General features: G+C 41.8%; 1 protein-coding gene and 1 long non-coding RNA gene across 7 annotated transcripts; one reads left to right on the plus strand and one right to left on the minus strand.

Annotated features, from left to right (window-relative positions):
- Window positions 1-252: 252 nt before the first annotated feature.
- Window positions 253-15196, minus strand: RNF185 (ring finger protein 185). 6 transcript variants are annotated; one of them, XM_069795219.1, is made up of 8 exons: window positions 14850-14867; window positions 14366-14463; window positions 9099-9330; window positions 7501-7519; window positions 6734-6846; window positions 6136-6190; window positions 4053-4170; window positions 253-2833 (listed from the first exon to the last, which is right to left on the minus strand). In XM_069795219.1, the coding sequence occupies exons 3-8, from the start codon at window positions 9278-9280 to the stop codon at window positions 2736-2738; spliced, it is 585 nt and encodes a 194-aa protein (XP_069651320.1). In that variant the 5' UTR covers window positions 9281-9330; window positions 14366-14463; window positions 14850-14867; the 3' UTR covers window positions 253-2735. The 6 variants fall into 6 exon arrangements, with proteins under 6 accessions (XP_069651320.1, XP_069651324.1, XP_069651319.1 ...); XM_069795223.1 differs by lacking the exons at window positions 14366-14463; window positions 14850-14867 and adding an exon at window positions 15175-15196; XM_069795218.1 differs by lacking the exon at window positions 14366-14463 and having other exon boundaries at window positions 14850-14985.
- Window positions 4067-13107, plus strand: LOC138687490 (uncharacterized). Its single transcript, XR_011326687.1, has 2 exons — window positions 4067-4204; window positions 12324-13107. It is a non-coding gene; the product is annotated as an uncharacterized lncRNA (long non-coding RNA).
- Window positions 15197-15544: the final 348 nt, after the last annotated feature.

Here is a 15544-nt window from a genome sequence, read left to right on the forward strand (position 1 = left end):
CGGCGGGGCGGGCGGGCGGGCGGGCGCGGGGGCTCCCGTCGCTCGGCCTACGCCTGTGGCGGGGCCGGCCCGGCCCCACCGGCCGCTGCCCCCGGCCTCGCCGCTGCCCCGGGGAGGGAGAAGTGAGCCCCCCCCCCGCCGCTTCCCGAGGCACGCACCAGCGACGGATTCCTCGTCCTGGAGGTAGGGGCCTGGGCCAGCGCTTCACCTCAGTCCGTCCGCGAAGCGCAAAGGAAGGGTGGCGCACGCCGGTCAATGTAAAACCATTTTTTAATTCTAAATCACTTTCACAACAGTGAAAATTAGTGAACAGTAATGGTAATGCACTAAACAAGCCATTACGGGCTGTGTGCAGTCTGAGTACAAGGAAGGGAAGTGGTACGATACAAAAAAGCACACCAAGAAAAAGGTAGGAATGAAAGCGTTAACACTTTTAGACTATTTCATTTTTGGATTGCCAGAAAATAAGGAGACTCAGTCATGTTTCTGCAGCCACCTCCGTCTAAATCCATTATGTCTCTCACCAACAGATGAAAAAAAAAACCAAGTCATTAAAATTCTGTATTTTAAAACATAAATGTTAGTTAAATCAGTTTCAATACCTCTTGAACCTATTACAGTCACCTTAATGTCCTCTTTATCAGAAAAAGGCTTTAAAGGGATACCCTACTCCTCCCTGGATAACCTCTGCTCTTAGCATCGAGTTTCTTATACAAAAAGGAGAAGGAAAACCATCCCTTCTACTATGACATGAACTTTCCCTTTTCATCAGCAGGTGGTGCTGCCTGCTCATGAAAGGAAGTCAAAGCTGCGACGTTGTACTACAGCCAGTTGCTTCTAAGAATGCAATAAATAGCCTTTCTCCTAGAAAGGGACCTACCTAGTTACGAAGTTACGCACTTGAGAAGAACCATATGCAGAAGAAGTTAAGCTTCTCGAAAGTGTCACACAACAAAAGTTGAAGCACCACTTCAACTATTTGTAGTTGAGCAATATATTCTGCCAGATTATCATCAAGTCAGGTATGAATTTGGCAAAACACTGCAGAAGCTTTGCAACATTCTACTTGCCAGATGGAATTCTGGAGGTAGGCAAGTTAAACTTCAGTCATCCTCTGTCTTGATAGTAAAAGTGAACAGTTTATAATTACATAAATAAGCTCCTACAACAATTAATTAACGTGTCCTGGCCAGGAACCTCATCCATACACTAGAAAAACCCTAGCTATTGAAACAAAATTTCTATGAGTTCATTTGTTTTGTCAGTTGTCTGTCTATTGCCAGGGGAGTCACAATATTGATCTTGCAGGAAATCATTATGACTATCAGTGATCTGAATCAAAATAATCTAAAAACAATAAGAGAAAAAAATGGAATTGCCTAGTCAGAGAAATACAAAAACTGTTCATCTTGCTAGGGAATCTCTCGTATCTGCTGTTCTGAAGGAATCTACACAAATACATCAGGAGTACTCTTTAAAGCTGTATACCCAACAGGATTCCAAAAGGGCTACAGAGTGCTCACCTTCTGAAATATTTTCCCCTCAGCACATAAATGGTTGTGGTCTCCTCCAGCACTTCAAATTAATATCTTTGGTAGATACCGCAGAGACTCTTGCACTATAGCCATTCTGCTGTGGCATGGAGTAGCTGTATGCACCCGTAGAGAGCAGCTCTTCCAAACGTTTCCTACTGTGGCACGTGCTAGCAAAGGCAGGATCTCATTTTTCCTCCTGTATAATTTTACAGTATGGCAAGTTTAACCTCAAAACTCACATAAAGATGTCTTTTGTTCCTCTCCCCAAACAAGCTGATCTCAGATCTGTAATAGGATTTTATTTGGAGTACATGACCTTCCGTAGAAAGTCTCAAAGCCTTGGGAAGAATAAATGTAGCTACAGTGACAAGGTTGTGAGGGGATTATCCGTAAGTGCAGCCACAGGCTGCTGCGCAGAACCAAGGAAGACAACACTGTTTTGTCAGTGAGGAACTGGGCTGGGTGAGGCAGACAGGTGCATCGTACTGTTCGGCAACCCCACCCAGCTCCACAACGAGAGAATCTTCCAGTGTCTGGCTCCAGCAAATTCAGGCTATAAAAAATTGCAGCATAAATTTGTATCCCTTCTTCTAACAGCCATTAGAATCACTTCAGGAGGGGTTTTCCATCACGCCGACAAATAACAGCAAGAAAAGAAACCAGTCTCCAAACCTGGTTCCACTTGCATCACGTGCTGTGCCTAAAGAGTCTCAGCAGTGCTGCAGATCACTTCCTGAAGAAGGCTGGATGTTGATGTGAAGACATTAAATAACATCCGCAGCTCCAGCAGATCCATCATGGTTACCAAGCATGAGATACTGATCACACTGCAGAAGTTTCCTTACCTGCCCAGTCTACCTTGGGGCAACTGTCTTTCACATAAACCTGGTGTCACTGATTGGCACAGGATTTCAAAGCAGCACTCCTTTTAGGAGCGGAGCTCAAAGCTAGGCCCATAGTTTGCAGCAGGAACCTGTTGTACAAGATAGCCGAGCTGAAATACGCTTTTTAACCGATGTTTAATTTCCAACTCTGGTGCAAAATGCGAGATTCCTCGTTGTGCTGTGGTATGACCAATTCCTGAGGCCCATAGTTAGCTACGGAACCAGACACCAAGAGGTTTAAAATGGGATGGGGATGCAGTTTGTAACTGTTTCAGTAGCCTTGTTGGCCATGAATATACAGAATAATGGAAAAGACTTATGCAATCAACAGCCAGAACATTATCACCAGAGCCACAAACAGGAAAAGGCGGGATAGGAACTGCTCGTCCACATATTGAGGAGTCCCTGGAACAGCTGGAAAACAAGAAGTAAAAAAAACAAAACCAGTTCAGCTCCTTCCTCTTCTCCAGAATCATGTATATTCTGAACGCAGTACATTCATAAATTGAAAAATATGTAAGGAATCTACTTAGTGAGAAACTGTTGCTATTTCCTACCCTCAGACTGGCCAGCCATACTAGAAGATCGGAAGGAGGACAAGCATCAGCTCCCTGAAGCAGCACTTGTGGTAAACCTGCTCATGACTAATAGCAGCAGGCAGCTCCAAGTGCTAGAGTACACGCAGCTCTGCTTGGAGTACTTCTGGGAACAGTGCTGAGCCAAGTTCACTGCTTAGTTCACTGTTGACTGCTGAGCTAAGTTCACTGTTTCCATCCTAAGGAACTTTACCACCTGTGCCTGAGCACTCCTGCCCATCAAGGTGAAACATGCCTGAATAAGGAAATGGTAAAACGGTCAAAACTGCATGTGTAGCCTTGACCAAGAGAACTACTGTAAAACACACAAGCTCTAAAGCTCAAGCCATGCCTTTCTGGAACTGCTGTATTGAATCCACAGATGAAAAGCAGATAAAGGAGTTGGTTACATTATGGCTGTTACAACAGCACATGTTTACATATTCCTTAGCTTAGTCACACCTCCACACAAATTTTCAGTGGACACTGAAGTATAGTTAATAGGCAAGTTAATTCGACCCAAGGACAGCACAGGTCATTGGCAACACAGGCGTGACATGAAGAATGTACACCAGTTTAAACTTTTCCTTCTCATCTTTCAGGAAATGGTCCTTTCCTGCTGTTTTCAAAATATGGGTCTCCTTCATACACCCCTACTGACTCCTTTTTATTATTATTAGAAACTCTAGTCCAATTTGTCTCATTTTTTCAAAGGGAGTCTGCTGGAGTACCAGAGGAGACATCTGAATTAAAAGGGAGAAGCCTCCAGTGCCACCATCCCTCTCCAGTTCTACTGTCCTCTCAGGAGGGCCTTCAGCAAATCACAGGGAAGTAACAAACTTGCTTCTTCTATAAGCAGTTGTACAAAACATGTAAACCATAGACTATGTTCTCTACCGGATGTTTTCCCTCATTTTGTGTTTCTAGTTACAACAGTGACTTACTTTACTGTTCAGAAAGTTTTGTCGTTTAGCAGGCTATTTGTTTAAAAGTTACAAGGGAGTTTGTAAAACATCTGTTTGTGACAGGACCCTCGGAGAAGATAGAATGCATGGTACCTGGAGGAGGTCGCCCGTCGTTTATGTTGAAAGCTGTTGCAAATATACCAAAGGGAAACGCCCCAATGCCGAATGACATTTGGAAGCCACCATCCCCAAACCCAAAGCCCTGGAATCCCTGCAGAGAACAAAGCAACAGAAGAGAAAAAAAGGTACCAATCATTTAAAGCCTATTTCAGAATATTTTGTAAATGCGCAGACATTCCCTCTCACTGGCTTTCCTACAGCTGTAGTATCATGCTGTCTGGCAACTTTCAGTCTGCCCACTATTGATAAATACTTTCTTAGTTCTCTTGGTTTTAAAATGTTTCGCACAGTAGCAGACTCGCCAGAGCAACCCAAAAGTCTGAGAAAATTAAAACTAGGAACAACAGTTCTTGCTTGAAGGCCACAAATTAATAAAAGCGTTTCTGTAACGTTTCTCAACTTAAAATAGTATATATCTGACAATATATCAAAATCAACATTACCAATTCTATTTAGAATGTCTTAACAATATATTAATAATTCTGTATTAATAGTTATTAGCCATATAACTATAAGAAAGGCATTGTAAAAAAATAATATCCATTGATTTTCATGATACATGTGCATCATTTAAACATTCAGTAAAGTGGTAAGTGCGATGCATAGAGCATTATAGAGAAGAACAGTACAAAAAAAAATTACTAGGGGGACTCTAATTAAGGTGGCAGATAAAGTCATCTGGGGCAGGAATGCAAGACATAAGGAAAGGAGGAAAAAAGGAAGAGTTACAATGCAACAACATTGACCCCTATGGGATTCAGACTAAAATACCATATCAAGTCAAAAGCTCAATCTTCTGAATCAAGATTAATTCTACTGTATAAAAGCAGTGTACTATTTGAGACCCAACTGTATATGAATCTAAGTAGTTGCGTCATGTTTGAAAACTGTGGAGAGCTCACAGTTGCCATGTTCAGCAATCCAGCAAACTGTCCTCTTGTCTCAGAATTAAAACAGGGCTACCAATTCTGAAAAACTCTCTGGTCTATCACCTCCAAACAGTGGGAGGACAAAGATGATTTCACTCATGTAATAAAAGCCAGACATTTCTGGGTTGATCCTTGATTTGAGGAGTTAGTCTTTTAACTATGACTCCTCTCAAGGATTTTGCCATTAACTATCAGGGACAGCAAAGCACTCTGCATGGCAGGTCCTGCACCTGTAGGAAACAGGAGGGCAGCATCACTACTGCTGTGTCTTCATACCAGATTCCTCTGACTTATAGCAGCACCAGCTAAAAGGTTCAAACGAGGTACAGCAGCTGATTTAATAAGAAGGCAACTCCCTAGCAAGAGAGAACAACTGAGCTCCCAATACATTCAATACAGAAATGTTCCTTAATCACACCCAGTGGAGTTGTTTGCTTGAAGCATAAGGTATACAAATGCTCTCCAAGGACCCTAGGCTGAGTTACATGGAAATAGGCAATTGTTTCATCAGGTCATGCTCGCTGCCATCATGCTAAAGAACGCTGTGGTCTGCCCCACATCTGTTCAGCCTATGCCAGCTGCTGTTTACATTCACTCTATGTAATCTCCTCAACAAAACCACAGATCCCTCTTCAAATTAGTATGTATCCAACAGACATCTACATTCTTTTGCTCGTAATGCCGTGGTACAGTAACATCCCATGGAAATGCTAGACGCAGGTGTCCATGCCAAAAAAGTAAGTTTTCACATGGATTATATATTTCCATGACAGGTATAGTCTGACAGAAATATACTTCCACAAAGAATTTTCAAAGCAAATTGTTCCTTGTATTTATATATGGAGAACAATTAAGCATGAAGAGCATTTCCAGTGATGCCACACAGGGCTTTTTTCACGATTCAAGTTAGCCTATTCTTTGGGATGCTAAAGAGGACTATAGGAATGGAGTTTTCTGCCACACCGCAGCTATCAACTATTCATGAACAACCTACTGGGGACGAGCAAGAAACGTAAGCTATAGGATCCTCACACAGGATCTCAGGTACATATTATATCCTCCAGGATGAATAAATACCACGATCAGTAAAAAACAACTTAGCTGCTTCAGCTTGTTTTTTCACGTACCCCTCTGTTCTCTGGTTCAGGTCTCTGTCCTTGGGGTCGTGGCGGAGTTTTCTCTCTGCAGGAAGTTGTGAAATTAGCTCAAGTGCAAGGACACATGACAATAGTATCTGCAATAGCCTGGCTAATAAAACAGAACAAACACAGAACATGTTCTCACAGGGCCATGCTGCAGCAGAACTGGAGGTAGCATGTGAACAAGTGGACCACCCAGCTTATGAACCTTCAGCATCACATCGCTGAATTAAGATACTGCACATTTGAATAACAAAGTCCCATTGCAAAGGCTAGAAACTGAGGACATTAATATGTTATATAAGCTTCTCCAGTCAGATAACATTCTGTGCAACCTGCCACGTGTAACTGATAATTAACACCCAATCCCAATTAAAATAAATTGCCAGTTGAACACAAAATAAGGTGTGCAAACCCAGGCCCTGAAAAAGCCAGAAATATTTGACAGAAACGTCAGTTCTATCTATCTTTTGACAAAGTATTTCAAATCGTGAATCCAGCATTTTTGATAGTTTCATCTTAAGACCTTAAACTAAAGTTTCATCTTTAGTTTTCACACAAAAACAGTTGTATTTAGATTTCTTACCTGGGGTCCTGTTGCCCAGTGCTACCTCTTCCATACAGAGGAATAACTTTATCTCGACTGATTCCTGCTTTGCATACAGGACACACTTGTCTGTTTGGCCTGGTCTCTAGCCACTAAAAGAAAGGAGATTATAAGAAAACTAATAAAAGACCATGAAAACAACAACATGCAAACCTCATTTGCAGTCAGGCAGAGAGGCTTTAGCAATTTCTCAGAAAGCCATGAAGCAAAATATTTTAATAACTGCCAAACACTCTCCAAAGTGGAGTTAGCATTTTGGCTGTTGTTCTGCTACAATCCACTTGCCGATGTGTACACATTCAGAACTGCAATCGGAGTAAAATATGAAGAAATAAACAGTATCAACGGTCCTGCATAGGCCAAGGTTTAGCGTAGATACCCTCCTTTCATCTATCTTTTCTATAATTGTACCACAACGTAAAACACTACGTATGCAAAGAGAAGTACACTTCGCACTTCAGCCTGCAAACTAAACCCCTGTTAACTGCCTACAGTTATTCTACCAAAACTGGGAATACTCAGTGTTTAAGCAACTCAGAAGTGGGAGGCAAGTGGAACAGAACCTAAGTTTTCTTTTGCTGAAAGAGCAGATTGCAAGGTGTTGCGCATGAAGTTGCATTAGCACACTGCAGTTGCCCTGCAGAGAAAGAAGCGCATTTGAAAAGAGGGGGATACTCCAGAGAACCAAGGGCTTTATTGAGTAACAGCAGCTGATGAAAGACAAAGTAAAAGGAAACCTGTCTTACCTGGTGTAAACAAGGCCAACTGCAAGCATTCCCAGGACAATTTGTTCACAGGCAGAAAAAGAGGGGAAAATGGAATTAGTTACCGACAACTCGATCCAACAGATGTATAATGTATACCACAGAGAGCACAGCTTGGAGACAACAATCCTGGAATCCAGCTGGGCCAGTTCCATAACCTCCCATTAAAATAATTTTTGAAAGCACAGCCAAAGACCGATCTCCACTGGTCTTTTCAGGTTATGCAATCTAACTAAGTTGCTAACGTGATTCTCTGCATATCACCTTTGATTCCTGGGTCCTCATCCATATCAAAGGCCCATACGGAGGCTTAATTAATCTTAGTGTTGACTGTACAGATTTTCTCTTCTGATACCATGAAAAGATATCCCTGAGCTAAGATGTAAATGAGGAAGATGTCAGTAATGAGACTTCAGAATCTTAACAGAAGTCACACACATTTAGCTAAAACATTGGCCGCATTCACAGAATCATGGAATAATTCAGGCTGGACAGTACCTCAGGTGGCCTCTAGTCCAACCTGATGCTCAGAGCAGGGTCAGCTATTCAGATCAGACCCAATTGCTCAGGGCAGAGAAATTCCCATTATACAGAACTACTCTTAAGATTAAATTAATACAGCAACTTAAAAAGGATCAAACAAGCAAGCTACGAGATAAAACTGCTGAGCTGCCATCTGCTTTCAAAGCGGTCTTGAGAACACTATTCAGTCAAGATACATGCTATTTTATCTTAACATGCCATCAGCAAGTGATTTTCCATCTCCTCCTAAAATAAAACCCTGGATTTTCAGATGTTACATACATTTACACAGAAAAGAAATGCTCTTTTAGGTCCCTTTTTATTAAAGAGCATAACTTAGCCTACTGTGCAAAATAAACCAAAAAAACCCCACATTTGGCCATGTCAATCCTTAATAACTTCTTAACGTTCAAGAAAGAATATATTCTAGACCAAGTTACTCAAATAAGAAATGCTGCACGCTTATTGTATTTGTGTGGTACATTCCCAGGTCAGATCAAAGAACTGAAAAGTTAGTATTACAACTGCAGTGCCATGGGAAAAGAGAAATAGCCCACATGTAAAAGCTTGTTATATAACTTTTTTTTTTTTAATGGTTTCAAAGGGAAAAAGAGCAAACTTGCAGCAAGTATGAAAACTACAATTTGGTCTTCAAACCTAGTTTCAGATGCAGGTTTGGGTATGCATAGGTTAGAAAGGAATTTCAGTCTGAACAAGATATCTATGCTAGACCAGACAGCACAGATAAAATAACACACATAACCAAGCAGTACCAATGAACACTGAACTGTCTATGTGGGGCTGCTTTTTTGTTTGCTTTTACAAAATAATCAAAAAATACAGGAAGTTTAAGATGCAAGAAACCCAATCCCTGAAACATGAGCAAAGAAAAACAGTTGAGGGGCAAAACCAAACTGCTCCTAAACCAAAACCATGGTCCTCACTCATTTTATACAAGACATTTTATTTGACATCTAGAATTATAAAAATTATAGGCTTTTATGTGATCAGAGAGGTATATGGTGTTCTGGTTTATCTGTGGGGGCTTGAGTACTTACCAGAAGAGATGTCCACACAAGCTGATAACTGCATCCTTGGCAGTGTCTAAACATATGTTACATTCAAAAGTGTTGTCCTGATTAGCATTGTCCCCAGCACCATTACTGCTACTGCTGCCACTGGTCCCTCCAGTACTAGAGTTCTTTGTTGATGTAGAAGTTGTGGGTCCTTTGCTTGCCATCCTCAAGAGCTACCCAGACACAAGGTTGAGAAAATTTTCCTGTTGGAATCCTAGCAGTAAGAAAGAGAAAAAAAAAATAAAAACAAACCCCAAATAACTTCTTGGCATTATAACATTGCATTTTTGTCCTGTTCCAAACTGGTAGTGATTTATCTAAGCAGCACTTGAATCCTATTGTTGATGGTTTTAGTTTAACATAGCCAAGAGGGATCTTTTTTTAGAAACTAAGCTACTTTAAAGTCCTGTAGTATGACCTGGCTGATACATGACCTGTATTTTAAAGTTACTGATAAGCAACTGAGATTCACAACCAAAACAAAACCATCCTTTTTTTTCTCATAAATGCTACTTGTTATGAGAAGAATGAGCTCACCTATTGATACATGCTCTTCCAAAAATTCAATACAAGTTATAACTGAGTGCAGTCTGAAAGAGGATTTAATCATGAAGCAATTCACAGTTTGGACAGACTGACTTAGTGCATAGTTTTAAGTTCAATGTTCATTAGTTTGGAATATTAATGATAATAATGGCAAGCAAAGGTGGCTAAGTACTTGATTTGTCTCAGCAGCAGTATATCACTGCTATCACAGCAGCATGTTGATATGACTATCAAACATTTCTAGTACTTTCAAACTATCAAATATTTTTAATCTAGTAGTAATGCAGAAGTACTAAAAATTTTACTTTAATGTGCTTTAATTTTACTTACTTGCTTTCACCTCTCATTAACATCATCATATTTATCAAAGAACACCATTTACTTTATTTCAGTAGCAACAACCTCTACAGTCCAATTCCTTGATATGCAAATTCCACAGTACCTAAAACTTTGAGACTCAGCACAAGGCAGTTACATTTCCAGAAACAAACACTTTTACCAGTACAAGATTTTTAATCCAAGAACTAAGAGAGTTTCAGCAGTAACAGAAATTAATTCACCAAAACAAAAATGTTTAAAATATTCCACTGTGCTTTTCATGAAACTCTGACATCATGTTGCTGCTGCAGGGATATGAATACCTAGATAAGGTTGTGAGAGGGAAACAGGTGATTATCTGAACTTTTCACAAGTGTACAAACAGTTAAGCATTTTAAAAAGGCAGCCTGGATTTTTCAGAAGCTAATGTCTTTGCAAACTTACCCCACAAGCATTAAAGGCTTTCTTTAGTGCTCCCTCTCTGTAGCAGTGCTGAAGCACAGGTGCAGGGCAGCAAAATAAAATCTCAGTATCTCTAGCTGTTATTATCAACAGCTTTTTCATACAATATGATCCCACTGCACAGTCAAGAAAGCTTAATACTCAAGCCTCATGAAGGTATTGCAGCGAAGACACTCAATTACAGCAAGTGAAATATATTTTTGCAGAGCTTTTTCACTCAGTTACATCATTTTGCACAGTGTCCCAGAAGGGCAGCTTTGTATTCACAGATGCTGTACTTTAACATACATTGCTTTCAGCAGTGCTGACTCTTAGCATTTCATACCATGACTTCATTTACACTCAGCAGCAACGCAGCTCATTGCACAAAATTAAAATCCTTGTTAGTTCAAGGCAGATGGAAATGCTGTCAGCCCACAAACTATATGCTAAAGACAGTTGGATTTTTCACACATCTATACTACCAGAATCTTCAGCCTACCTTGCTCAGTAGTTTAACACTTGAAAACTTACCAACTTGGACCTATATATATTTGCTGGGAATTAATATCAAAATAGAGAAAACCTCCTTAAAACTAAGGAGTTCAATGCATTGTAAAAAACACTAGCATCATTTTATGGAATGGGCACAAGAAATGTCTGGCTCATGTATCTTGACATATAACACAAGGGAAGTGTGTAGAAGAGGCAAATAAATTAATTTCTGTGTCCCCAAAACCCAATGTAGAAGAAAAGGTCCCTTTTTCCAAATTAAATTCCATATATTTAACACCAGAAATCTGGAGACTCAGCAAAAAGATTAAATCTGTACCTTCACAAACACCTACTTCAAAAACCCTTAGCTTTTAGTAACTATGAAAAATAAATAAATCATTAAGTTATGAAAAAGGATGATAGAGAAATCCATAGGAATATCAGTAATGAAATGGAATAAAGATGGCTGATAGAAGAAAGATCAAAATGATTGAACACAACAGGCACTGAATCTACTCTCTCCTAGAAGAAGGTAATTCCTTTGTCTGTACTGGGATCCTCTCCTGATTATTTCTCCATAGGCTGATTGGGCCTGATGACCTATTAGGATATAACCAATTTAAAATATCAAAAATATATCAAAAGACAACAGTAAAAATAATCAATCTTATTCTGAAAAGCTTTCTCAAACATTTGCTCTTGTCCATGGAATACCATTTAACATAACTAGGTCTATAACAAGTGCTGTTCAGGTCTGTTCATCTGCAAATCACGCTGCACATACACAAAGAAGCAAGCACAAAACAGCATCCAATGACTAAACCTACAGTTGATAATCATAGTCTGTCACTTGTGAGCATAGTCTGTGAATCCTAACGTAGAAGTTCAACTGCAAATTCAACTTGTTCCAAGTGTAGAACAAGCTCAAAATTTTTGAAATGTCACTTGAACTACTTAAACTCTGAGATAAAACTTTTTAGTGCAAAAAAACCCCAAACAAACAAGTAAACCACAAACTAAAAAATCAACACAACAGGCCAAACCAACACCATTTTCATTTTGATTTAGAGTTCAGAAGGAAGACTGTAAGTACACTAGGGTATAACATGGCTCTTGGGGCTAAGTAAACAGAATTTAGAGATGCCAGTCCAGGTTTGCTAAACCCTTGTCCTTTAGATCAGGTCTCCAAATCAAACCTAGATGCATGATGAGTAACAAACAAAAGAAGTGAAAGGATATAAAAATCAGCTGTGATCTAACTGCAAGCATTCAAAGATCTTCTCTTTTTTCTTTCTTGCTTCTTTGCTCTCCATATATTTACAGGAAAACAGTATCTTTGTTACTTAAAAGCCATCTACATTAGCTGTTTATTTCCTCTAAATCACGACCCCTATGATATCCCAACAGGTTGTTCTGAAAACGACTGAATTACTGACATTTATTACATCCAAGAACCAAGAGTGGCAGCAGATGAATGGTTAAGAAACAACCCATTTTCAAGTAGTCTTCCTAAATAAAAAAAGTCTGGTGGAGTATGAAGAAGATGTGGAAGTGAAGATACGTGTTTAGGGATCCAGCACAAATCCCACTGAGTTGGATAAAGAATAAGCGTGGCTGAAAGAGCTGGTGAAACTGGACCTCCGACAAGCGGATGGCACACTGGGACCTCAAAGCTTCATGACAACTGAGAACACAGGAGGTCCACGAAAGAAGTAAGTGCAGGAAACTGGTAAGGTCTATGTACTGTGTATAAATCTCACTAACAGGCAATAAGAAAGAAATTTACTCAAATACTTTAAAAACTAAATCTATAAATCTAGTGAGAGAAACTGCATGCCAGGAAAACACAAGCCCAATAGCTTGTAAAAGATCATGTTTCTGAACTCAGCAAATGAAAAATTACGCATTTGCCAAAGTACACTGAGCTGACAGTAAAAGTACAAGAGAAACACTTCAAGACAAACTGGGAGAACACCAGGTGAACAATAATTCAACCTGAGAAAGACAGAGGGAATATAAACTAGAAGCTAATGTCATCTGTATGAAACAGTTGTAGAATATATGCTCACAGCGCTACAACATTAGGATGTTTGAAGCATTTACTTTCTAATCTTCTTTCATGAGCAATGAGAAAAAAATTCTGACGAGGATATAGGACTCTGGCTAGTTTATTAATAAAACCCAAAGTTTATTCCTCTTTGTGATATCTAATACATAACAATGAAATAAAAAGATGAGCATTGTTAGATGTAAAATTCCACAAGACAGACACTTTTCCATGTATCTTTCCTAATGAATCTTATTTTATCTAGGATTACTGAAATTGAAACAATCTAGTTTGTTTCTGAAACAAGTTCTGACGTAGTTTCTGAACTTCTTGCTGTTTAAATCAAAAGGAAAACTTGTCAGGTTATTTTTCTTATCACTACAGTGACAATGTCATTTTCAGATACATATGACCAATCTTATAAACATTAGAAATTCTATCTAAATCTAAAAATACTGCTCAGAGTTTATATAAACACACACACTCGTACGTTTAACAAAAACATGATTCTTAACCTATTACAATTGCCTGGACTTCAAGTAAAACGAACAGGTAACCTTAGTTCATGATTGTTGACAGTGCCTAGAAGAAAGTACATTTACTTCTTGACAGTCATTTTTAGATATTCTTGGCAAACACATGACTGAAGTCCCACTGTTAAATACACATTTATCTCTCACTACCTTTTTACTCTATTCTGTCCCCCAAACATGTCACATTTTAACACCTCTGAAACATTTTCTGAGTTCATCTTTTCACTTCCTGTAACCTGTACAGCATCATGCACCTGCTTTTTAGTATTACCATAAAGTGGTCCCAACATATACGTTTGTGTGACCATTTAGTCTTGCAAAATCAGCCATTTGCCTTACAGACCAACATGCCCTCGCTTGGCCTCATTTCATTAATTGGGATTCTGCAACACACATCTGTGTCACAGTTGCTGCTTCCAGGACAAGAGCCCTGCTGAAAGGCGGTTTTGGCAACTCTTAAGGATTCAACATACCTCACAAATGCAAGACATTGTGACAAACTATCAAAAAAACCCAAGTAATGAAAGTAATTCTTTTTTTTAACGATTCCATAGAAGTATAATATAGACTCCGAGAAAATGTTGCACAAATCTTCAGAGAAAGATTTCTATCCTCTTGCCTTGTAAAGTCCAAAGGAAAAAAAAAAAAAAAAAAGGAAATTGATATAACCAGTTGGGTAATACTGCCTGAGCATTTTCCTGGTTTGGAGTGTTATGTAAAACATTAAGTGTCCTGAAGTGGGCTAACCTGGTTAGCAGCAAAATAAAATAAAATAGTTCTGATGTGGTTTAAGAAGTAATAAGCAATTCCCGACAGAAAAAAAAAAAAACCAATGGCACGTACCAAAAGCTAATACTTTACGACCATACCTAGAGCGAGACATTTATCTAAGGCGAAGCAGGCGCTCCTCCTCGCAGAGGGTTTCAGCTTTGCCGCAGAGAGAGGGGGACCAGGCACCAGCAAGCCGCTAAAAACGGGGATTTCGGGGGAAAACCCTCGCAGGCGGCGCCGGGCCCTGCGCGCCGCGGCGGCGTCGAACCGCCGGCCGGAGCTCCGGCAAGCGAGGGCGGCACACACCGGGCCTGCCGGGGGGGCCGGGGCTGCGGGACCGCGACCGGGAGCCGGGCCGGCCGAGGCCGGGACTCCCGCGGCGGCGGCCCCGTCCCGCTCCGGGCGCCTCCGCCTCGTTCGTTTGCAAACGGGCGCAGGCGGCTCCGGCCTTCCCGCGGCTCCCGGGCACGGCTCGGCCTCCCCCCGGCCCCGGCCCCGGCCCGCTCCCTTCGCGCCTCAAAGCCGCCGCCCGGCCTCGGTTCCCCCCCCTCCCCGCCACTAGCCGGGCTCGGCTGGGCTCACCGGCGGGTCTCGCTGCTCCCCCGCGGCAGCCCCCGAGCCGCTCCCCTGCCAGCCGCCGCCGCCGCCGTCACCTGATCGCCCGGAAGCCCGGCCCTGACGGAAGGGACCGGCCTCCCCCGCCGCCGCACCGGGCCGCGGGGCCGCGTTCCGTCCGCCCGGGAATCCCTCCCGCCGCTCACCCCGCCGGACGGCTCCGTGCAGACGCGGCGGCGGCGGCGGCGGCGCCTCGGGCCGGGCGGTCAGCGCTGCCGGGCGGCTCTTCCTTCTCCCAAGCCCCCGAAGCAGACACACACACACACACACACCCCCCCCGGCCGGTTGTTACCTCAGCGAGGGAACCGATTCGGTGCGAACCGCTCGGGCTGTCCCCGCCGCCGCCGCCGTCACCCCTGCCTGCGCGCTCCTTGTGATTTTTAGCTCTGTTTCTGTTGCAGTTTTGCTGCCCCGCTCGTCGTGAGGTGCTGCGGGGGCCGTGTCCAAACACCTGCCTCTGAAAAGAGCAAAAACTTCCTATCAACGGCAGCAAATGTTCGGCCCGAGCAGGGAAAGAAGGAAGGCGGCAGCTTTGAGGGAAACTGTTCAAATGTGTGTGCAGAGCGCTAGGACCTGCGTAGAGAAGCATCTCCAGGGTGGGAACGGAGAGCTTTATAAAGGTATTTTACACAGCTGTGAGAAACCACGTAGTCAGAGAGAGG

Source organism: Haliaeetus albicilla, chromosome 10 (genome assembly GCF_947461875.1).
Source record: "Haliaeetus albicilla chromosome 10, bHalAlb1.1, whole genome shotgun sequence".
NCBI classification, from domain to species: Eukaryota; Metazoa; Chordata; class Aves; order Accipitriformes; family Accipitridae; genus Haliaeetus; species Haliaeetus albicilla.

Excerpts from the sequence above, each read along its gene's own strand:
- RNF185 (XM_069795223.1), bottom strand. The coding sequence starts at position 9,280 with ATGGCAAGCAAAGGACCCACAACTTCTACATCAACAAAGAACTCTAGT. Across the intron at positions 4,171-6,135 it reads CTGAACCAGAGAACAGAGGG|GGATTCCAGGGCTTTGGGTT; the intron begins GTACGTGAAAAA and ends TGTTCTCTGCAG. Across the intron at positions 2,834-4,052 it reads CGACGGGCGACCTCCTCCAG|CTGTTCCAGGGACTCCTCAA; the intron begins GTACCATGCATT and ends CTTGTTTTCCAG.